Raw genomic sequence first — 23,503 nt, 5'->3', positions numbered from 1 at the left:
ATCCTTGGAGGGACATCATCCATCCGGGAAACCTTAGACTGACATCCTATCATATTTCAGTGGTGAGTCAGGACTGTTTGAGAGTACTAAATCACAATCTAGTATCAAATTGGACAAGATATTCAATTACCGATCGGGGGAAATGCTGTTACTTTCAATGGGCTACTGCCCGGATATTGGACTGAACGCCGTATCATTTATTCCTCAGGCATGCATAAGGCAGCAATGTCGCGCTGGTAGACCCAGGATAGTTTATTTACGCTAATAATGTTATCAGGAAATGATTTGGGACTATTATCCATCATTTTCATCAGTTAGGATATAGTGTATCCATATGTTCTACTATATTGTGTTAAGCAAGGCTGTATAGCATAATACACAACACGTAGATGCTACATCGGCTTCCCCGCCGAATCCATCAGAACTGTCCAGATGAGCAACAACATAAGGAGTTAGATATATATTCAAGACATCAACTAGTTTGCTAGATCTTTCTATTCTTGCGTAGTGCTGGTAGTCACTACTGGAATTCTGTAGCGCTCACCTCGCGTGACAAAGAAAAATGAGATAGAGTAAAATACGAAATATCTTCATTAACATTAATGTTTCCATGATCCAACTACTAGCCCCGAGGGTGCTAAGCTTTCAGTTGTCATCCCACGGTGTCATCAAGTAAATCAAGTCAATGTATAAACAACTAAAATACTATCTAACAACATAAAAACGCTTGCCATCGTCTATCGTACATAATCATCAGCATCAGCAGCACAAGTCCGACCGCCTAGTTCGCGGCCTCCCATCCACAGCCTCCCTCTTCCAAACATAATACTCGCATAACGTCCGGCGCCGCCGAGTCCGTTCGTCCCCGGGTACCTCTTCCGCCTCCTCGATCTCCTTATCATGGCCGCTATCCTTATCGTGCACGATATGCCTCCATCCCTCGATGACTTCGTCCACCTCCGCCATATTTCCAACCCCGAGATTGTAGGGCCGATAGTCCGGGTCCCGCTTGAGCCGCTCAATCACGCTGTAGTGCAGCTTAGCTCCTTGTGGCAGCGGCCGTCGCAACCCCCCGACATGCCATCGTGTCGATTGCACCCTTCCATCCGGTGCCACTTTGGGCCGCTTGATGGGCAGACACTCGAGAACTCGCCAGAATAACGTCTCTAGCGTCTTGCCCGAGTCATAATGGAGGGAATCATGCAGGATAGCTCGCTCAGCCTGGTGTATCACTTCTGGGTTGCTGTGCTCCTGCCTTCTAAAGTCAAAGCAGCCGAGCTTGTGTAACTGCTCAGGCTCGTAGGTAAGCCCGGCCTCGATGGATTCCTCGACCATCCACATCAGGGGGATTTGGCTGGCTACATAGTCTCGGCCCAACTCACGCGGCCATCCACCACCAACGTCGCTATGGTCGCCAGAAAAGTAGACCTCCTCGAACTCCGTCTCTGGAGACGCCGTCAAGTCGCTACCCCAGAACTCAACATCCGCCCGCTCAGCCCATGTACTCACCCGGCCTATCCTCCCATGCGCCCGTAGCTTCTCGAACAGCACTGGTTGAAATTTGATTCGACGTTCATCAATGCTAACTGCATGTCGCATGATTCGCGGTTTCGGCTGGATTCGCATGTCTCTATGGTCATCGTAGATGTTGAACTTGGCCACGCTGTTGACTGTATCAAAAAGGCCCAGGAAATGCACGCGGCCCACGGATCGGCACATCGTGTCGCGGCACATGCGGAGAAAATACTCGGCCTGTTCAGATTCCTTGCCACTGTTGGCAAACTTGTACGATGTAAACGCTTCCCAGACAAGTGGCATGATCTCCTCGTTATCGGCTGAAATTAATCCAATAAAGTCAAGCATCTCGTTGAGGAATCGTGCCGTGTAGGCCCCACGCGAGAACCCAAACAGGTAGATGTGCGACCCCGGAATCCAGCGGCGAGCGAGGAAACGGTATCCATAGATGACATGCTGGGCAAATGAGGTCGCGAGCGCCTCATCAATGATCGCATTCGGGGCGATGTTGCTAAAGGGACGGACAGCCGCGTTGGCGAAGGTCCCAGGCCTGATGTCTTCTCCAATACCGGCTGTCATCATGTTAATAATTGGTAATACCACTCAAGTGGGGCAACATACGCTGGTAGTAGCAGTCTAATCACGTCAGCCAGTGTCCAGTACAGTTTTCAAAGTAACTCACATCTGTTTTCCTTCTTGCGGTCTAGCATGCGAAAGATCTTGAGAATGTTGCTATCCCCGCCATCCACGCGGAACGTGTTTCCTGTTCCATCGAAACAGAGAACCAGCTCTCGCGTCGGACGGTCTGGCGGGCACAAGCAGTTGCACGGGTCGAGACTCATTTTGTTCTTAGTTCGTAGCAGCTTGGAGTCTCAAAGAACCGGTGCCGAGATTGGGCGACATTGAGCTTAAAAGGGCCGACATTGCCTGACAGCTCCGCTCCCACCATCAGCTGAGGTGTCCAAAGAGTTGGCAGTGTCGGGGCACTGTCGATTCTGTGGGGATAACAATAGCCTGGCAGGATGGCTGGTTGACTCACCGCATATGCAGGGCTTAGCTTGTTGTAAGCCATGAAGTCAGCTTCATGTATGAATTCAGCTGATCGACAGACGAATGGCAAGAATTTGCTGTAGTTCGTGCTCGGACGATGCCTTACCGGGCCCTCTGGGGTCACTTGAGTTTGAGTCAATCTCGAGAGAGCCATCCAATCACCATTCATCGCAAGAAAGGCTGAAGTCCAATCAGTCTGATATAAGCCTAGATCACCACTAGGACACATGGTCAGCATCGTGGCGCAATTCGTGTTCGAGCCTGGTTGGTGATCTTCAGGCGTCCAGTAAGCAGAATATGACCAATCACAGAGCATGATGTGATACTGCATTTTTATAGACAATATATGCATGCATCGATGTTCATTGCAGAACCCAATCGGCAGTTTTAGCGACCCATTGTTGACCAGAAAGGCAACTCGTGTGCCGAGTAACCTGCTTCTACGGGGGTCTCCGGACTCACCAAGTCACCCAGTCAACTGCTTCAATTTGCCTCCAAGTATTTACGACAGCACTGATTTGCCCTTTCAGAGAACTCCGAAAGGATTGCTTCAGCTCTTGGCCTACTCGCATTGGCAGGGTCGGTCAACGCCACTCTGCCTTGCATCTGCACAAGGCCGCCTTCCGGTGCAAGTGCGTAATCAGGTTAACCGTCTGTGTAGTGATATCACGACAGGGCGGCCGAGCCTGCCTGGGAAGAGGTGCCCAGTCTTGTCTGTCTCAGAAGTATGGTCATATGGCGCAGTCGTGGCGAAGGAAGACAGTCTACTTTCGAGCCGTCGAAATTACTTTGAACATGCTTCAAGTTAGTATCAGCTAGACATCGGAAGGATGACCTTAATGCGCAGCCGTTCTTCTCAGTGATCTCTTATATATATTGGGGTATTACTCTGCATGCGCATGTGCTATGGATTATGCCTCCTGTAGCTGTAGCTGTCAAATGACACTCAAATGTCATCCTGTCGGCTATTAAGGGAGGTCGACAAGTATCACCCCTGATCAAGACATTGATATGGGATGTCTGATTGTCCCCAAACGCTGTGTGCTAATGGTCCGCTTCCCATCAAGTGTAGTAGAGAGTGTAGCTGCCCAATGCTATGGTTCCAGGTAATAAGCTCGGTTTGAGTTGGCTAGCTTTGCTCCACTTTAGCGACTGGACCAAAGAATGGATGCCATGAATCGAGTGGGACGCGCTTGTCGATCATTGTTTACTGAGTATCATTCGGCCCTCATATTAGCTGCTCGTGGTATCCAAGGCCAATCAGATGGATCAACTCAGGCAAGATACCTTGCCGGTCGCTGCGACAGTCGTTGTAGCAATATGGCTACTAAGTCTGCTATCCTCCATTTAAAATGGGTCGAGGTATACTGCTTGATGCAATGCCATATTCTAGTGTGACGATGAGAGCAGAAGGCATGGAGTAAGGAGTAGAAGATTATATTCGTTACTAGTGAGAGAGAGAAGGGGAGGATGGCGTTCACTCCTCAGGCATCAAGTGGACAGCCTCCGCCGAACGACCAAACAGTGCAAACACCCACCGGTCCTCGATGATCTCACCTCTCCCCTTACCTCTCCCATTCTCTACCTTCATCCCGAAGGATCACCCAAGTACACCCAATATACAATGGATATCTACAAATTGGCCGCTGAGTATACTATCATTGGTGCGGGCATTGCTACAGTGTTATTTCTAGCAGCCATCCATCAGGACACCTTCATACCATGACTTCAAGTGGCCCTTTCTTCTAGCATCTCAATTCCAGCAATGATACCTCATCCTACGTTCTTTGCTGGTGTCGCATACACCAGAGGACATTAAGCCTATTCATTGCAAAAGCCATGGCGCCAGATCGCAGAATCATGCACTCGCGTCTGGAGTGGATTCGGTGTGTTACTCCCACCTATCTACCCCATGGCCCCAATATTTACTGTGGAAGCAATAGACGCTGGAATCATTATAACTGACCGGACAAAGTAAATAAATAGGCTATACCTACCAACACCGCCCCTCCAACATACACAAAGGCTCCGAGATCTCTTACCTCTAACATGGAATCACCCCTGCGCCGCAACGTACTAAATAGGCACGCTGATCACGGATCGCTATGAAACCGTCGAGAAGACGCCGAACGAAATTTTATAGGGTGCAGATATTTCCTGCGGAAGAGGGTGTACGGAATCATATAGGCTACTCAAGATACTAACAATGGTAAAGCTATGGGAGAGTATCGCAGAAATCCGACACAACAGTGATTTACTAGGGTATGTGAAAGAAGACAGGGAGTGTACTAGGTTATGGTTGGAGACGGCATCAGGGAAACCTATCGGTGATTGCCACCTGATAGTGGATCCCATGATGGAGAGATATAGCTTGTATAAGAGGGAACCATCATATCTACCGACCTACCTCGTCTTGCTCAGAATTCGCCTTACCGAACGACAGCCTAAACAACAAGCAACAACAACAACAACACCAGAAAACAAGGAACACTCGGAGCCACCAACCAGCCAATCACCACCAGCCTCAGCTCTGAGGAATAGAATTAGCCACAAGGTTAAAGCTCGAAGCTTAGAAGGTACCACTACCGTACCAAACCCAACCAATAAGGACACCAGAAGAAAGCGTTCGTAAACCAGAAGAATACCAAACCAACCCTCATGGCCCTCCATGATATAACACAAATCCCAAGGTAAAATAAAAGCAAGAATGAAAGCATAGCCACAAAGTCAATCCACGGACGTGACCGAATAGATAGAACCAACTCCAAGAAACCAGGCACGCCTTAGGCCAAGACCATGATGCACGGTTCAGATAACCAGGTCCAAGGGGTAACTAAAAGTAGAAAGAGAACCATGTCATCTGATGGATTGTTTAGTTCAGTCAAAAGTAAACAGGTTTCCCCTGGGACAATAATCATGTCATCAACGCCGTCCATCCGACTACTATCTCACTCTCTCCAATAAGAGAAAGCCGCCCACGATAGCAAAGTACTTACTGCCCATTCCGACCGCTCTCTTTACCGCCCAAAGCGGCAGAACTCGATCGACCTCGCAACGAAAAGCGCGGATATAAACGGCTATAAACGGATATATTCTTCGTACAGCTCCGAAAAACTGAGCTCCCAATCTGTATGTTTTTTGACCGCCTTTGAGCAGGGTGACAGAAATGGTTCCTACAGTAAACTACTAAACCAGTGAGTGATGGTTAGCTCTCAGTATGTGTAGTTGAGTTGGAGGGGGACATTACCTTCTTACTCTTATTCATCTTTTTTTCATCTTGTTGGTCGTTAGTCAGTGGCTTTATTGGTACTTGGTTCTATAGTATGGGCAAGGATCACGGTATATAACACATGATATATATCCACAGACAGGACACTACCGAACAATGCACAAAGAACTTCAACTGAACACACTGCATCTGTGTAACTGTGACCACGACACCCTCTGCCACATTTATATGTCAATCTACTATAGGAGTAGGCTCATCACACTCATAACTAGAAGAACCTACTGGTATGCTCATACAAAGAAACTCTATACTAGCGGTGAAACCATCACCATCACCATCACATTTCCCAAACCACAATCCCAACCGGAACCCAACCGCACCCAGAACATAAAGTTACCTTCAATATGACACCGCACGCCAACCCCCCATCCCGTGCATCTGAAACGGCAATCGTGCAGGAAATACAATGTCGATATATGCATGCACGCCTGCGGGATATAGGATAAATCTATGACTCAAGCTGTCGAATATACTAGCGAGATGAGGGGAATGGAGGGGCAAGGGATATACTAGTAGTATAAAAATAAATAAACTTTAGCTTCTTGCATCTTCTATAACATAACTGCGTATGCAATTATGTGAGATTGTCACCTAACGGGGTTCTGCAGCTGCAGAATTCATCGAAGACAAATATGAAAAAAAAAAAAAGGTTATTTATCGGCAAGGGGGGCTCGGTTTCAGTCATTTATTGCATGACATATGTATATCCCCCCCACATACACACGGCCGGGAAATTGGTAGTTCAGCTGTCAGCCGTGACATGGTGACTATTACTAAGAAAGGTTCAATAAGAGATGCTTCAAGTAAGGGATTGATGAATTCGTATCACATTATATTATTAACAACCAGAAACGAATCAGCTAGCCACCACTGGGATATCTAAGAAACTAAACGAAACTCAAACCAGAAAGCGCACAGACAATATGACAGATCCAACGCCGAAGAACATGTATCAAGGTTACGCCATCAAGGACTGGAACAGCGCTGGCTTCGCTTGGATACGGCTTCAATCACAGACTCCATCCCCGGGTTACTGTTCCAAATGCCAGTGATTTCCAATCCCGCTTCGTCGAGCAGCTCGCGCCACTGGCGTTCAGAGCGCTCCACCCCCGAGCCGATGCTCATCATCTGGATGTCCAACGATGACTGCAGGAGCGGGGCATTCGTGTCCGGGAGAACAAAGTCAGAAATGATGATGCGGGAGTACTCAGGATCCATGGCAGAGATAGTGTTAACCAGAATCTTGCGGCAGATGTGGTCTGGCCAGTCATGGAAAATAGCACGGAAGTAGTATGCTCTTGCGCCTGTGTGTCTGTTAGCTTGACAGTGAAACGATTGAAGGTCCGTGAGAAATATTGCATACCCTTGATAGGCTGTGGGTCCAAAAAGCTGTACCCCATTCCTTCGATTCTCCCCCCAGGACAGCGAGACACCACCTTGGGTAAATCTTGTAGGACGAGCCGGCCAGGGACCTCGGGGTGCGTGTCCTGGAACTTCACCAGATCATGGCCTTGGTTGCCGCCTACGTCGACGAGGAAAACAGCCTCCTGGTGGTCCACGGCATCATTTGTCAATCGCTCGACGGGATACACGTCAAACCAGCTCGGTTTGCCATGACGACGACTAGACATGTACGAGTTGAAGAGCGATTGGCGGTGCTTGTTCTGCGCAAGCCATTCAAACTGGCTCTTCCCGACTGCCCATTGCATGGGTGAACGGGCATACTCCTTTGGGGAGATGTAGCGGTGTTCCCGAAAATAGTCAGGAAGTTTAGCGAGAGTGGGAAGAGTCAGATCGTATCTATGCCGTCAATATTGCATGCAATAGTGCAGGTAATCAATCTAGCGACTTACATGCAAGGAATGCCATCTCTTCCGATCGGTCGAGTGAGTGCGACAGTCTTGTCGGTCGCAATGTATAATTCGGATTCTGGGTTTGCGCACAAGCCCAGTGCGGTCATGACTCGCATCAGACGGACTATAGGTATGAGCAGAGACCGTGAAGACTTTGGCGATCATCTTACCAATTAATCCGCGCTCAGCACCAGTTTGTGCCGCCAGCTCTGTACCTGACATCCCGCGCTTGCTTTGCTCCACCAACAATGGGAAGATACCGAGATCCATAACGGTGCGGAGGGCTGCATTTTGCGGTGGCTGCATGCACGTTAAGCGATAATCACCTGAGCGGAAGGGAAAGAAGCAACTTACCTGGTAGATCAAGCGCAGCACCGTCTCCGTAGGAGTCTCAACTGCAAGACGCAGCTCGTCGATCAAGCCGAGCAGCTGGAAATGCGACTGTGCAGAGCGGCATGCACCTTGGTCCTGCAATGCTGTCTGCTTGATGGTCTCCACTAGGGAGAGGACCTTGGACTGGTCGACAGCCATCTTTATCATACAAAGTAGTAAATGTGAGAGGATACAGAAGACTATGCTATAGTTGGGTAGTATGGGAATGCGTGAGATGCAAAGATGTAGCAGCGGTGAAACAACATGCAGGTTAAGGGATTATATAGCACTTTCCGCGGGACAGAAAACCGACCCAGAACTGGATTAATCCAATAATTCAAGCAGTCGATCAATCAGCAAGGATGCCAATCGCGCAATGATGCCCGTACCCGGACTCCTGGAAAAAGCAAGCCTGGCAGGCCGGTCGCATCCGCCGGGACTCCAAGGCAAGGATAATTGCAGGACACTTCAATCTGGGACTTTGTGTCGATGCTTTTCCAATAGTTCCGGATGCAGATTGTCGGGCGAGGCCCCAGATCATCATGACACAATAGCAGTAGCAGACGTATCGCCGCATGAATCACGTCGCACGGGGCAGAGGTTGGAGATGGTCCAGCCGTATCTTTTCCGACTATTCTCCCCAGGCTTTTACTTTTTGTGGTCCAGCTGACGAGCCTCCTCCCATTACGGGACGCCCAATCTATCTGTGGCAATGGCTTTCAATAGCCTGGGGTCACTTTCGCACGGGCTTTGCTCCCCTCCTCCTGATGAAAGTTCAATGAATCCTGGCGCATATGCAGAACTTTGTCGTAATCCGGGCTGCTCCGCCCATTGTTTAAGACACACTCAGTAAGAGATTTTCCCGCTAGATAGATGCGCAGTACCGCTGGGTTGGGGCCTCCCGATTACCCTGTTCCTGGACCAGCGCCACAACGCCACTCCGAAAGTACTAAATGCTAAATGTCCGTCAGACCCCGTAAGATGGCCACCGCTCCGGCTGGCCCAAGCTCCTCCAGAGTCAGTACGTCGGTAAGTATGTATGTATGTACGTGTGTGCTTTATGTATGAAGCTATGGCTCCCACTAGCTGTCTGTCCGACGCGGAGATCGCTAGGTAAGATCGTCTGGTCTGACCACACAGATGTGCCCAACATAGCAACAAAGAAGCAACCCCTCCTCGGGGTCTGCTACTAGAGCCAATGTTTCAACCAGGCGCTCCTACCGGATGGTGTATCGAGTATTCCGGCACTGTTGCGATATTAAACCATACGGATCCGTTCCAGGAACCTGGGTAGAGACCTGTATCTGGAATCCGATTGGTGTCTGGTCTAGACTGGCCGCAAAATAGACTCCAGGTCCGTGCTTATCGCCGTCAAGTGAGGCAAGCGTATCATCATCTAACTAAAAGTCTGAGCGTGGTGTGCAATACGATCGACGAAGCTATGAATTTGTCCGACACGTTTGCGATCGCAGTATCGCAGTCTCGGGTCCAAATGATATTGTCGCTAGTCCTGGTGCTAGTACCTCATAAGTATGGAGTGAGGCGACAGATTGAATGAACAACTGCAGGGTCATACCAACAGTATGGAAACCGGCCGTGGTGACACCCGCGTAGATCATTGTTTACTCCCCGGTCCAGTCATTCTACCGTGTAGTGTCAAGTGTTAGTTGTTGCTTTTTTATCGATGTTACTGTTATGGCCCAAGCATCGGGGAGGAACTGCGCTTCTGCCTTAGCTAGTTGAATCGGACTCTTGACTACACACACACAAAGGTGCTTATCTGTCCTGAATGTCCATTGATGCGAGCTATAGGGTGGTTAGTTGGGCTAGACCGTCGATCGCTCAACAATTCCGCCTTACGTTAAAATCCCGGCTGCAATTTGGTACACGGACCAGCCAATCGTGACGAATTATCGCACTATTTCAGGAATAAAAGGCGGGAGATTGGATATATCATGCGCTGGTAACCCAATATTGGTCATTTTTTTTCCAGCTCCCCGGCTTAGGGTGGCGGATCGGATAGCCGGCATTGTCGATAGGGGTGCTTGTGTAAGACTCGGTGAGCGGCTAAAAGCAGGTGAAAGCAGTCGATAGGCCAACCACAATGGATACTGACAGCATTGACGCCTTCAGTCTGCACCTCATGGCAACTAAATCCCAAACCTGCAATGTTACCGGCGGATCAACCTCCCGGCCCAGGTCGCTCCACTTTGGACGGAAGTTATGGGAACATACCTTTATCGTAGCGCCGGGGCCCCATCGGGTGGTACTATGTGCCAGGTGAGACCTCAACAGCGGCAATATCTAGAGGGCGCTTCCCGGCAAGTCACAGAGGACTTTTGCCTCCGTCGGACAGGTCACATCGTAAGAAGTACTGCTTGGTTTGACCCACCCGAAGTCAGCTCGTGGCGTTCCGATCGGATGGGAATTTGGACCTATTGATAGAGCAGAATCGATCAATGATCGGGCTACCGTGTTGCAGAATCTTCTAGCTCCAGTGGCAGGCATTGTATGTGAAACCAACTTCAAATCCAGAAACAATATCGAAGTCATAATCATATAGAGCGTAATATTAGGAGAAAAGAAATTTGAGCAGGAGTGAGGCGGAGAATTTGTCAATCGAGCACCTCGCTCCGGTATTGCGGATATTCGCACGGTCCGCACTGGCCAAAAACCGGGCTTTGATGGATGCAAAGGAGAAAAGTACCAGCTGCAGAAGTCCGGTGCACGGGCCAGTGCGTCGACTTGAAGGGCGGCCATTATGGCTAGTAAGACAATAAATGACTCGACCTAAACTAACGAATTCAATTCCAAGCCATCTCGGGTGGCGGTGCAGGCGTGAGACGAGTTCACTGTCCGCCGTATTCCGTACTTCCTGACAGTGCAAGGGGTCGTCGAGTTCGGGGCTGAAGTGTGCGACAGCCATATTCTTAAGGCCCCACTCCAGTAGACAGGTCAGAAACAGGCCATCGAGGAAGGTTGAACACGAGTACTCGGACATGGCTTTCTGCACGGGTACATCGTCTTTTGTCGGTGGAGACAGCATCCCCAGCCAATTTTGCTGTGACACTCTATTTTGGGAAGGGTGGGCATTTGTCAGCCTGAGAGGACGTCGGGCCTCGCATTCCCTCCCCAAAAGTCCCAACCCCAAGGCTAGGGAGCGAACAAAGCCGAGGAGGAAAAAAAACAAATATAGAGGAAAAACAAAGCAAAGAGGGGTTGTCCACTGCTTAGCTGTCTCTGTAAGAAAAGCTGATCAGCGATCGATCTTCCACTCCCGAGGGCGCGATCCAGGTTCCTGGGCCGGGAACCCGGTTACTGGGGCGGGAGTTCATCCTAGCTTGCCCTAGTCCCTCGGCTGGATGGACGCTGATTGTTGACAATCCCTGCACTATTGGGGTCGTCCTTATGTCGCGGGATGCAACATTATGCAACCAGCCCATCATGCTGCGAACTGTGCTTCCGCTCGTGCATCATCTGCTGCAGTGTGACTGACAAATTTCACCGCACCCGCGCGCTGTCATCCAGTCAGCTTGGACCATCGCACGGACAGGCAGGAGCATTGGTGTCATCCCAGACCAAATCAGGCCAGCTCTGTTCCTTGATTTGACAGCACCTGATCGCGATCGTGCATCCATGGTCCGGCCAGATTTGGGCCCGTGCTGGCTTTAGGGTTCTGATTAGCTTTAGGACTTGCCACAGTTCGCATACGTAGTGGCCCCTGTAATCAACTCTCCTGATGGTCCTAGTGTCTAAGGGGACGTCATTCCCAGTGGAGATCATCAGCCTGACAGTTTGCGTTTCCTAGTCATACACCGCTTCGTTTTGTGCAGGGATAGGAAACCCAAACTGTGGGAACCAACAGGCCGCGACTGTTCCTAGGTCCGGACTCGGTTCATCTCCGCCGACCTCCAGGCGAAATAGCAAAAATGGTCGATGTATCTACCCACCTCAGCCTGGCTCTTGGACTTAAATAGGCCCTGGTTCCCCCCAACATCAGCACCTCAGGTTTATCTGATGTACAGCTTCGTCAACTCTCATCATGGGAATTCCTCAGTATGAAGGGGTCACAGACCAGGCCCCCAAAGCGACAACAAACACCACAGACCAGGTTGTTGCACGCTTCGGCCGTCTTCATCTCTTAGATGACTTGATTCGCCTGCGAGCAGCTGATTATATTCAACATCCCATCTTGGCTTATCCCAAGCCCTCTCAAAACGGATCCGTGTCCTATGAGTACTTCAACGGTCAGGATCTTGACTGCATGATCGACTATGCGGTCTGCACATTAATGGACTACGGTTTCAAGCCGGTATGCAATGAAACGCTGCAGATCAAGTGTGAAGCTGACCCTCTCTTAGGCCCGAAAAGAAGGAGCAACAGTTGCTCTCTTCACCCTATCAGATCTCAACATGGTGATCACATTCTTTGCTCTTAGCAGGCTCGGATATACGGTCATGATGTTATCACCACGCCTATCGGCCACAGCGTGTGTGTCCTTACTAGACACGGTCGGTTGTAACACAATACTTTATGGCCAATCGCCGAATATTCGCGCCACAATGGGTGAAGTCCTTCGCCTAAAGTTAATTGCGTGTCGCCCAATCATCGAAAGACCTTCTCCAGAGGACCTATCAGAAGACTCTGATGCTGTTGTGATATGTCGGAGTCGTCGTCCCGAACTCCAGGTCGAAAAGATTGCTCTGATCCTGCACTCTTCAGGGTCAACAGGTACCCCCAAGCCTCTCTTCTTAAGTCACAAAGCCTTGATGACGCATCCGATGCGGGGTCCTGGGTTCACTTCTTTCAATTCATTGCCATGGTATCATCTTCACGGGCTATCTACAGCCCTGCAAGCCATGTATATGCGACGAACAGCATACATGTGGGATGCCTCTCTGCCATTGACCGCAAGTACGGCCGTTGCTGCGCTGGAAGCAGCACAACCCGAATCGGTCCAGGGCGTACCATACTTACTCCAACTCCTTGTCGACAGCCCACGCGGGCTAAAAGCGCTGAGAGCTTGCAAGTCTGTCACATATGGTGGTGCACCATGCCCTGACGAGCTGGGTGATAGACTTGTAGACGAGGGTGTTAGATTCGGTGGTTCATTCGGGCTGTATGTATCCACCAGCATTCTCAGCTAGTTGTGTTGCTAACTCGCTTCTAGAACGGAAGCCGGCCTGGTCGCCGAGTCGATCTCTCGGCCAGCAGGAGATCCCTTCTGGAACTATATGCGCTTCTTCGACAACATCAAGCCATTCATCTGGATGAAACCCATCAGTGACGCGCTCTATGAAGTCGTCTACCTCAAAGGCCACCCTGCATTGACGGCCTCAAATTCCAATGAGCCCCCTGGCTCATACCACTCTCGCGACGTCTTCACTCCCCACCCAACTCTTGCCGACCGATGGAAGTACGTGTCGCGTCTGGATGACCGAATCACGCTTGTCAATGGTGAGAAGGTCCTTCCTCTCCCAATCGAGGGCTGCATCAAGCAGAGCCCTCTGGTTCAGGAAGCAGTTGTTGTCGGTGTCAACAAAGCCGTTCCTGGCTTGCTGGTTTTCCGTACAGAAAACTCCCAGATGTTCTCTGATGAAGAGTATTTGGATCTTCTTTGGCCAACAGTGGAAGATGCCAATTCACGGGCAGAGCAATTCTCTCAAATATCCCGCGACATGATCCTTGTCTTGCCTATTGACTGCGCCTGTCCTCGTACAGACAAGGGATCAATGATCAGAGCCCAGGTATATGCCAAGTATGAAGAAACCATCGAGAACATGTATACGAAACTCGAACAAACAGCCGACGGAACTCTCAAGCTGGACTTGACCGCAACGGAGAACCATCTGATCAAGCTCTGTCACGAAGAGCTTGGATTCCCCATCTCTACTCCTAACTCCGACTTTTTCGCCGAAGGCTTAGACAGCCTGAAGGCAATCCATCTCCGTCGCCTAATATTGAGGGACTTCAAAGTAGAGGACCCCAAGGACATCGGCCACAATGTCGCTTTTGAAACTGGGAATATTGTCCGCTTAGCAGAGCATATCCACCTGGTTCAGTCCGGTCAGCAAGATGTGGCTGAGGATGAAGTCTCCATGATGCCAGGACTCATTGAAAAATACTCCGTCTTCCAGAGGCACACACCAAGCCCCAGCTCCGTAGCAACGCAAAAGAGTGTTGTAAGTCTTTATCCTGGCCAGCTGTATCGAGTCGTCAACTAACAAGCGCAGGTCCTCACTGGAGCAACTGGTTCTATCGGCGCTCACACTCTCTACAAGCTTCTGAACGACGACAGCGTGTCTGCCGTGTACTGCCTGACACGGAGATCTCAGCCCAAAAAGGCTGTCATTGACACCCTCGCACAGAAAGGCCTCTCAGTCCTTCCTTACCGACTGCAGAAGATTGTCGCTCTCAACAGCTCTCTTGAAGAGCCTGATCTGGGAGTCGGTGAGATAATGATGGCGGAGATGCGACAATCCGTGTCTCTCATCATCCACACCGCATGGCCCGTCAACTTCAACCTTCCACTCATGAGCTTCGAGCCTCACATCAAAGGACTCCAAAACCTCATCAACCTCTCCCTATCCGTGAACCTCCCTGAACCAGCAGTTCTCCTCTTCTGCTCCTCTATCTCAACAGCTCTCGGTGCCTCGTCCGACGTAGACGAGACCCCCATCGAAGATCTTGCTAGCGCTCTTGAGATGGGATACGGACGCTCAAAACTGATCGGGGAGAAGATCGTCAGCAATGCTCGCAGAGCTGGTGCACGCACATACTCCCTTCGGATCGGGCAAGTATCCGGCCACTCAAAGAAGGGATTATGGAACGACTCAGAGGCCATCCCTCTGATGATCCGTTCAGCTCTGACCCTGAAAGCTTTGCCTGACCACGACATCACATGCTCCTGGCTACCCGTCGACAAGCTTGCCTGCTCCATGCTTGAACTAGCCCGTGCATGTTCCTTCAACTCCCTCGAGGAGCGCTGGGACAGCACAGCATCCGGCGAGTGGGTCGACGACACCATCTACAACCTTTGCAACTCGCGCGTCTTCACATGGTCATCTTTGCTCGATACACTTAGACGCAGCGGATTCTCATTCGAGACCGTCCCGTTTGAGAACTGGCTGCAGATGCTTCGCGAAAGTGAAGCTCGAGGAGAGGAAATGATCAACCCTGCTGTGAAGTTGACGGCTCATTATGAGTCAATGTACAGTGAGGGCGCCCCGAAGCCGGTGAGGTTTCTCACTGAGAAAGCAGAGAGAGACAGTATGACGTTGAGGAATGGTCGGTTGAGGATTGTACAGGATGGTATCCTCACTCGGTACGCGCAGGACTGGTTGAAGCGATGGAAGTCTGCTTAGAGGACTTATGAGACTACGGTGATCTCTTCATGTCGATATTTGTCTGTAAATAGTTCACGATCTTCTAGATACCACATTTGGCTTTGGAGTTAGCAGTTTAATTCATCAATCTTACAATGAACTTTCGAGATAATTAAATGTAATACCATGGAACTCTCTGGATCACAGAGACAAAGAAAAACTAGTATCAGCGATGGAGAAGACGAAGAGAGATGATTGTAAGAAGTGGTGCAGTGGTTGACAACTGGGGAAGTGACGATTCAGACACCGTTGCTCATTTCGTCACTATCGTCACATGACGAGATCGCATAAAACAAGTGGATACTACAAATTCTATGGTTTATTGAGTACTCGGCTATTAATCTTCCAACATAATCATGGATAGTGTATCTTGTGCTATTTGATTAACTATCTAAGCTCGGAATCTCAAAGTATAGCCGAAAGAAGGCGGATATCGAACGCGATCGAAGGGTGTGGACCAGGATGGCAAGTGGAATGCTTCAAGCAAGGCAACCAGCCTATAGTACATAAAAAAACAGTAGGTTGCAAACAAAGTCTCTCCCTACGAGATGTGAAAGAAGCAGAATGGATGTGGGTAATTCACAAAGTACCAAAATCGCCCGCTAAGCCAACAGAGCAAAAGCAAAGAAACCGACAACGCTGGAGGCACCAAGAGTCAACTTGTTTGCTCCACCAGTGAAGACAGGTGTTGAGGGGGTAGTAGCAGACGAGGAACCGGAGCCAGAGTGGCCGGACTTAGATCCGGAAGCAGAGCTGCCCTGGGTGGCAGCGGCAGCATTGTTGGCAGCGGCAGCAGAGGTTGGGTTACGGATTGATCCGCTAGAAGAGGGTACGGTGGCAAATGCATGGCTGGACGAGCTGGGGGCAGGTCTGCCATATGCAGCAGCACTTGAGGGGACAGATCCATAGGAGTCAGATCCGGCGTGGGACCCCGACGACTGGCTGGAGCTTCCCTCGCTACCATTAGCCACAGCACTTGCCCCGCTGACACTTGAAGCAGCCGCAGCAGCGCTTTGTTCACTGCCATTAGCTTCCGCACTTGCACCACTAACGGAGGCAGGCGTAGCAGAAGAACCGGCATTGGCCACAGCAGATGCTGGGGTGCTCTCATCATCACCGGATTGTGTGCTGGCGCCGCTCACATTGGACGTGGTTGCAGCGTTCGAAGAGGCGCTGTCGCTTCCATTCGCCTCGGCGCTTGCACCAGTGACGCTGGATGGGGTGGCAGAAGCGACAGCTTTAGCCTCGGAAGAAGCAGAGGAGTCCTCGCTACCATTAGCTTCGGCACTCGCACCGGTGGTGCTGACATTAGAAGGTGTGGCAGAAGCAGAGGCACCCTCACTGGCGTCGCCGCTTGCACCGGTGGTGCTGATATCAGATGGTGTTCCAGAAGCAACACTGCCAGCGTCAGAAGCAGATGAGCTCTCGCTACCATTTGCTTCCGCGCTTGCCCCAGTAGCAGTTGAGGGGGTAGTTGCAGCGGCAGAAGAGCCCTCACTACCATTAGCCTCAGCGCTAGCGCCACTGGCGCTAGCTGGTGTTGCAGTCGCAGAACTACTCTCGCTGTTGCTACCCTCGGTAGCCTCGGAGCTTCCGCCAGCCAGAGCAGCCGCAGCAGAGGAGCTCTCAGCAATCGGGCAGATAGTGGTGGTCATAGTAACATAGTGGGTGGACGTCGATGCAGAAGAGCCGTTCTCATCAGCGACAGAGCTCTCGGTTGCTGCGGCGGCAGTGGTGGTTTCAGCCATTGTGATGGTTGTAGCAGTCTCGGCATCAGCGGTGGTGGCAACAGTAGTAGCACCGGCAGTGGTCGCAACAACAGAGTTAGTCACTTCCTTGACAGACGAGACGGTCTCAACCACAGTGGCTGCAGATTCGACGCGGGAAGCAGAAGCAGAAGTGGAGGCTGCGACACCAGTCTGGTAAATCTTGATGTAGTTAATCTCCCAGTAGGACTCGGCGAAAGCTGCTGGGTTCTCGGCGACATAAGCAACGCAGCTCTTGAAGGAACTGCTGTTATCGCTCACAGGACAGCCGGAGGTGCTGTAAACTCCGCCAGCCCAGTCACCGCAGAAGGTGGTGTCAAAGATGAACTGCTGGGCTTTGAAGTGTTCGGCGATGCTGCACGAGCCCTGCATGTGCGCCATCGGAGTGCCGAAAGCAGCGACATCGGGGTCGCCTTTGGTGATAGAGGTGGGGATTGAACCACGGGGGAAGAACCAGAACTTGAGGAACTCATCTGTCCACTGCATAGCGTAGACACCGCCACCGTTCTCGTTGAACGGGGTGCCAGAAGAACCTTGAGTACCTTCAACAACACATCCAGTAGTACCAGAGTCTTCACCACACTCTGTGGAGGAAAGTGTGCCGGTCATCTTCTGGCTGGAAACTTGGCAGGTACCGCTCGTATGCAGTACGATCTCGTTGGCTTCGTTCTTATTGACACCTTCAATGATATCGATCTCACCATCCGTAGGCCAGTCTTTGCCTGTGGACCAAAAGGCGGGCCAGGTACCGCAGACACTTCCGGGCATGTGCTCGAGGTCGATGATGAACAGACCCTCATCATAATACTTGTTGCTCCCAATGCGGACGGACTCCCGGCCAGGACCGTTGGTGCTCAGCTTCGTGGTATGGTCGACACCCATATAGAAGGTACCGTTCGAGTTGACCTTGACCAGCCCCTTGCTCTCGGCATAGCTCTGATTCGCATACGTGACGAATCCATTCGTGGGGTCAGCGCCTGTGTAAAAATCGAAAGCCGTCAGGAAATCCTCGCCCTTCCAGGTTTCCACAAGTTGATAACCGCTGGCCGCGGCGGGCAAGATCATCGATGAAAGAGCGAGCGACCCTACGCTCCATAGTGGGGATGAGGTAGGCATTGTCACTATGTTCGGTCAAGCAATTGCGCGGTTAGGGAAGGTAAGTCCCGAGGACTCTGAAGGATTAGAGAAACCAGAGGTTTTAGGAACGGAGATTTATTCGAAAACGATCGACGTTTGGGGACGAAAAAGGATGGAAAGTAGCCCTCTAGGCGTACAGAGTGCGAAAAGGAAGGTAGGACAGGAAGTGCAGAAATCAACTGCTAGTCAGAAATAAGAAAATAGAGAACGTATGTAGGGAAAGGATGGGCGAAAGGAGAAATATGTAGAGAATGTACACAACAATGTGGGAGCATGACGCAGACCGGGGGTAGGCCGGGCGATATACAAATAATAACAGCAACACCCCGACATCTAAATTAGCGTGGCGTCTGCGCAAGTGGCTGCAGGCCACTAGCATTATTCTCAAGGTCCATAACAAATCAGCTTGAGTGTTCTTGTCGCCTGGGCCATTCACTGGGCGGCTCGTTGCCGCCCATTGGGAGGACGACGGTTCGTGCCTGGGAGGGGTCGGCAGGTACACGACGAATCAGAGCAAAAAGAAGGTTACAGACAGAATGCGTCTTGATGAGTCCACAGCCTTCATTCTTTGGCCAGGCATGTCGGGTGGATCAGCGACAAAGAGCAACACCACGATCGTGGAGCCTGAAACACGACCAGAGAGCTCGGCGGGATGACATGAAACAGGAGAAGCCCAAAGATTCGACTAGCACAAGGGTTGTGTTTTCTCTTCGGGTTGGACAAGCCAGGTCCTAATTTAAACGAAAACTTGCTCCATGTCAGTTCTAAACGCCCTTTGTGAACCATCAGACCCAGCGACCGAGTAAAAGAGAACTGGCGATGTCCCTGCCACTATCCCGGCAACCGTCACATTCCCAAGCCATCAAGCCAACAGCTGACAGGTCGCGATCGCTGAGCGACCGGACGAGATTGCCGATCCGGGGCACCACTCCGTGGCCTGGGCTGTGATCGGGGATGGGAGCACTCCGTCGTGAAAGGCGAATTATTTTAGGAACATGCCTTTTTCTTCCTTGTAGAGGATGAGCCGACGTTGTAGGCTAATTGAGTCTAGACACTGGGTGGGGATGGGCTGACCACGCCGCTGTTTCTTGGTGCCGACATGGCGGAAGTTGGAGGATCAACCTAAAGAAGAGACGAGAATAATTGGGGGTGGATTAGCCACATCACGACGTGCGTAAAGCGATCGCGTTTCCCGGTCAGATGGGATCAGAAAAGGCCCGATAATTCGATCCAGAGAGAGATTGGAGATGGAGGCGCATGAAGAATGAGAGATGGAATCCTGGATTGAAGAATGCAGGTGGAGCCAAAAACGGACTAGCGTGGTGAGCCACGGGACCGGGCGCCTCTCTCCTGTGGCTGGAATGGCAAAGCCCATCGGCATGGGCTGAGCCCCCCTGGCGACGACTATCTAGTACTAATCCCATCCTCCCCAAGCCGCTATACCCTAGCTGGCTTGGCTAATATTAAGTTTTCTAGTGTCTACCGATCCTGCCGTTCTATGCGATACATATTCCAATCGAATGATTGACCTATGGCTTTCCCCATAACCCGCGATGCTAACTTGGTAGTTATTCCATGGGCCGCTGGTAGTAAACATTGATCTCTCTCCAATCCAAGCCCTTGAGGCAATGTCCGCGCGGTCTATTGTCCACCGCTTAAGCATTCATCAGGAACTGTGTGACGAAGTATAAGCTTACGTATATCTCCAGTTGAGGTTGGTTCTTAGAGACCAGGTCAGCCTCACAACCCCTTACGTGCATGGCTTTCTTTGTCATTTCGACCGTTTCCTGTCGCACAAACTGGATCATCGCAGCCATAGTATCTTCGGTTCATTTTCTGAAAGAACCTGCTAGAAGGAAATTCCAAGTAGCCACCCAAAGACATACGATTGTTTGTTTCTTTTGTGCAACGTTGCTTACATCACGTCAAGCCGTCGGTCCTTGCATCTAAAGCACAACCTGAGCAGTTGGACCTCCAATCCTGCTAGGACTTACTTTGCTAGACGGCGAGTGACAGACATATCTGTAAGGGCCAGTTGCCATAGGCTCAAGAAACTCTTCCACGCAATTAGCCGCACGTGCATGCCCTCGATGAAAATTTTCCATGTGCCTTTGGATCCGCATGAGCGTGTCATTTGCCCCGTCGCCTAGCCCCATCTGTCTAGACTTGTCTCCACAACAGTGCGTCCCTCTATGAAAGACTTGTAGTACATGGTCAGAGGAACCTGGTCTCGGAATTTCGCCCTCCGTGTGATATTTATAAATATGGCTGCCTGGTTCGAAATAGGTCTCGGAAACTCATCGCAATACAAGCGCTTGAGACTCTGTTCATAGCGCCTTAGGTCGGCGGGAAAGAGAAAATGATCCAGAGACAAACCCGTTGGTACAAATTTTGGATACTAACATGTAGTGCACCATGATAGGTGGGCCCGGTCGGAGAAGGTGGCTTGCGAATTCATCTTTCACTAATTCTGCGAGCAGACACACAGACTCATTGTTGTGAACTCACCGTCGGTGCGGCTGCAGGAATACGGTGTCCTCAAGGCTGACATTCCGTCAAGTGTAATTCGCAGACTGGTAGCTCAGGAACAATCGAGCACTGAATTTTAAATGGGGTTGGCCCTAGCAGTAATGGATGACAGGCGGATTGTCGATTTCTGAATCACTTCCTGATCATGCGCGGCGATATAGGCAAGGAAGAACTGTATTACCCATCCTTATCACTGGGGTAATGAAGAGCGGAGTGGCCATAACGGCCATAATAAAATTCCCGAGAGCATGACAGTGAGCTATAGCAGCTAAGCAACCATCCTTTCTGCAAGGGTCAGCAGCATGCTCGCTGATCTGTGATACAGAGATGAATATTTCTCTCCGCCGTTCTTCCTTCTGCTTCAATGGTCTGTCTTGCGAGGCGATCCTAAATTCCGCGAGAGAGATGTCCGGTGACCCAGAAGCATCATCCGTGATGTGTTAATCAGACTAGCTATGTTCTTTAAAATCATGGCAGTAATGTAAGCCACATTCCCGTAAAGCAGCTATTACCTCATCTCCATACACAAGACTGGAGAGCGCTCTCCACATCACGGCGGCTGAACCCCGGCGTCCACCCAAGACATATTGCATTTGCGGATAGTGCTGTCAATCAGTGAGTATTGAGAATCGAAAAGCAAGGAGCGAAATGGAGCCATACCCTGTATGAAACGTGCCGCATTAATCGCTGTTCCCTTGAGACGATGGCGCGCGGGATCCATGGGAGGATATGTGAGAAGATGTACATCATGCTCCCTCAAGTATCCTTCCAGGTCGCCCATATCAAACCAGTCTCCTTGAAGCTTGGTCTGTATATGTTGCGGGAAGTGTGATACTGATCGCACGGAAACCCACCGCACTCCAGGCCGGAATGGACGATCAGCTGCTTTGCTCTTCAGGGAAGACCGAGAGTAATGGGTTCCTGCGCCCCCCAGACTGAAGAAGGGTACCTCTTCCCACTCCGCAAAATATTTTCGACTCTCTTTCTCATTTAGCGCGGCTTGGAAGTATGACGCAATACGTGTTCTCTCCATAATCTGAAGTAGCAGGCAGAAATGCTTCTGTATCCTGTCTATACTGATGGATTCGTCACAAAGGGCAAAGCACCCTTGATAGACGCATGACATGTGGAGTCTATCGGTGAATACAGTCAAATCCATTTCAGCGGATTCCGATGACTCGAAGAAGCGAGGTATTTTCTTGCTCCATGTTATCGATGATTCTCTAAGCTCCAGATGTAGATTAGGCTCCAAGATGGAGGAGACGCTCTCATCCAGTTCGACAATCTGTGCCGATTGGCTATGCTGTTCATGCGGCAGGAAATCGGGCAGGCCATCATCGGTTTGAGGTGGCGAAATAGTCGTAACCTCCTGAGGGCTATCATTGCTGGCCTCTCTCGCTAGGGTGAGGCATGTCTGAACGGTATCGCGCAGATGCTCCGTCAAACCAGCATGAGATGCCAATACTCCCGACCGAACCAGCTCGTCGCTAAGCGATAAAACAGATGTACTCATCTTTTCCACAATTCCTTCGAGTTCGGAGATGCGACCTTTCAAAGACGAGAGGTTGGCTTCTTTTCGTGAGCGATATGCACGTTGCGCAAGTCGGATCTGTCTCCGACGTCTCTGCTCGAGTTGATCAATTTCTTGATAGTAGTGTACAAACAAGCTGAGTCCCGCGTACCTCTTCTGGATCTTCATCTGCGGTGTCCTGGGCTACTTTCCGCGGTCGACCTCGTTTAGTAAGCGCCGACGAGCCAGACTTCTCTACCTCATTGCGAGTGCGTTTCAGAGATTTTACTGGCGGCTGAGTCGGCTGGGTGTTGTTATTATAAAGAAGCAATTGATTCTCTGGTATGATTCCACCAAGAAGGGGGAGTTGGACATCTTGCTGTCTCCTTTGTTGTTGCCTGATCTGTTGGGGCACGGGATACGAGCAGGCCGAGAGCAGCGATGTTATCTGCGGGGCTGTCGAGTCATAGTGAGATCCAAAGAACGCATCGTTGACGCTCTCCCAGGGGAGTAAAGCTGTGTCTGAGTCGCTCATATTTGCTTTTGGCGATAGACAGAATATAACATTATTTACCGTGATGGTTTGTTTGTACGGAAGAGCTGATGGAGGTGGTGGAGAGAAAAGTAAAAGGCAGAAGAGCTGCTGACATATTCTGCCCTGCCGTGTCCAGTCGCCACACGTCACAGCATCCAACCCGTCCAGACCGTGTCGATCTATGCTTTATTGGGGCGGATAGCATAAAAGTAAAGTTAAACAGCTTAGAAACTTTACCTCTATGCAAGTATATTTTTGACACTAAGTGGATGATGTGCTTCAGGTGTGTGTTGGTTGAGCAAAAGGGGAGGCAGGAGAGATACCTCGGCTCGGGATGTTCACTAATCAAAAATTTTGATCATCCTCATCCGCCCTACAACACCAGAACCAGTGGGAACCAAGATTACTTCTAAACCTTAATGTGAGTCAAATAAGTGTTTAGTTAGTTGTCTAAATCGTACTTTTATCTATAACGAATCCCGATGCAGAAAAAGCTCCCTACATTGGGGTGACTCTTTAGGATAGGAAATTGTTGTAATTTTGATCTCCACTTAGACCAGTC

The 23,503-nt window shown here is 50.4% G+C and overlaps 6 protein-coding genes across 6 annotated transcripts; 2 read left to right on the top strand and 4 right to left on the bottom strand.

The window, feature by feature from the left end:
• Window positions 1-739: 739 nt before the first annotated feature.
• On the bottom strand, window positions 740-2,843 carry BO87DRAFT_417353 (sporulation associated protein). Its single transcript, XM_025626806.1, has 4 exons — window positions 2,555-2,843; window positions 2,198-2,442; window positions 2,137-2,151; window positions 740-2,087 (listed from the first exon to the last, which is right to left on the bottom strand). The coding sequence occupies exons 2-4, from the start codon at window positions 2,355-2,357 to the stop codon at window positions 760-762; spliced, it is 1,503 nt and encodes a 500-aa protein (XP_025478173.1). The 5' UTR covers window positions 2,358-2,442; window positions 2,555-2,843; the 3' UTR covers window positions 740-759.
• A 3,977-nt stretch (window positions 2,844-6,820) lies between these two features.
• Window positions 6,821-8,238, bottom strand: BO87DRAFT_312435 (S-adenosyl-L-methionine-dependent methyltransferase; the record flags this gene model as incomplete). Its single annotated transcript, XM_025619578.1, has 5 exons — window positions 6,821-7,158; window positions 7,218-7,654; window positions 7,708-7,831; window positions 7,878-8,007; window positions 8,062-8,238. The coding sequence occupies 5 exons, from the start codon at window positions 8,236-8,238 to the stop codon at window positions 6,821-6,823; spliced, it is 1,206 nt and encodes a 401-aa protein (XP_025478172.1).
• A 1,997-nt stretch (window positions 8,239-10,235) lies between these two features.
• BO87DRAFT_408148 (uncharacterized protein) lies at window positions 10,236-12,052 on the top strand (the record flags this gene model as incomplete). Its single annotated transcript, XM_025626129.1, has 8 exons — window positions 10,236-10,435; window positions 10,530-10,592; window positions 10,683-10,814; window positions 11,002-11,094; window positions 11,327-11,566; window positions 11,633-11,718; window positions 11,770-11,827; window positions 11,913-12,052. The coding sequence occupies exons 1-8, from the start codon at window positions 10,303-10,305 to the stop codon at window positions 12,050-12,052; spliced, it is 945 nt and encodes a 314-aa protein (XP_025478171.1). The 5' UTR covers window positions 10,236-10,302.
• Window positions 12,053-12,121: 69 nt separating this feature from the next.
• BO87DRAFT_362732 (NRPS-like enzyme) lies at window positions 12,122-15,443 on the top strand (the record flags this gene model as incomplete). The annotated part of the gene is made up of 4 exons (XM_025621649.1): window positions 12,122-12,391; window positions 12,441-13,198; window positions 13,250-14,261; window positions 14,313-15,443. The coding sequence occupies 4 exons, from the start codon at window positions 12,122-12,124 to the stop codon at window positions 15,441-15,443; spliced, it is 3,171 nt and encodes a 1,056-aa protein (XP_025478170.1).
• Window positions 15,444-17,386: 1,943 nt separating this feature from the next.
• On the bottom strand, window positions 17,387-18,346 carry eng2 (putative GPI anchored endo-1,3(4)-beta-glucanase; the record flags this gene model as incomplete). Its single annotated transcript, XM_025618913.1, has 1 exon — window positions 17,387-18,346. A coding segment is annotated over one exon (960 nt), but the record flags the coding sequence as incomplete, so codon positions are not given.
• A 3,100-nt stretch (window positions 18,347-21,446) lies between these two features.
• On the bottom strand, window positions 21,447-22,941 carry BO87DRAFT_388292 (bZIP transcription factor; the record flags this gene model as incomplete). The annotated part of the gene is made up of 2 exons (XM_025624850.1): window positions 21,447-22,520; window positions 22,579-22,941. 2 exons carry the CDS (start codon window positions 22,939-22,941, stop codon window positions 21,447-21,449), a joined length of 1,437 nt encoding a protein of 478 aa, XP_025478168.1.
• Window positions 22,942-23,503: the final 562 nt, after the last annotated feature.

Source organism: Aspergillus neoniger, assembly GCF_003184625.1.
Source record: "Aspergillus neoniger CBS 115656 unplaced genomic scaffold BO87scaffold_23, whole genome shotgun sequence".
In the NCBI taxonomy this organism is placed as follows: Eukaryota; Fungi; Ascomycota; class Eurotiomycetes; order Eurotiales; family Aspergillaceae; genus Aspergillus; species Aspergillus neoniger.
Note: the sequence above shows the minus strand (reverse complement) of the source record. Positions and strands in the feature narration are given on the sequence as shown.

Coding starts and splice junctions, on each gene's coding strand:
- BO87DRAFT_417353 (XM_025626806.1), bottom strand. CDS start 2,357: ATGAGTCTCGACCCGTGCAACTGCTTGTGCCCGCCAGACCGTCCGACG.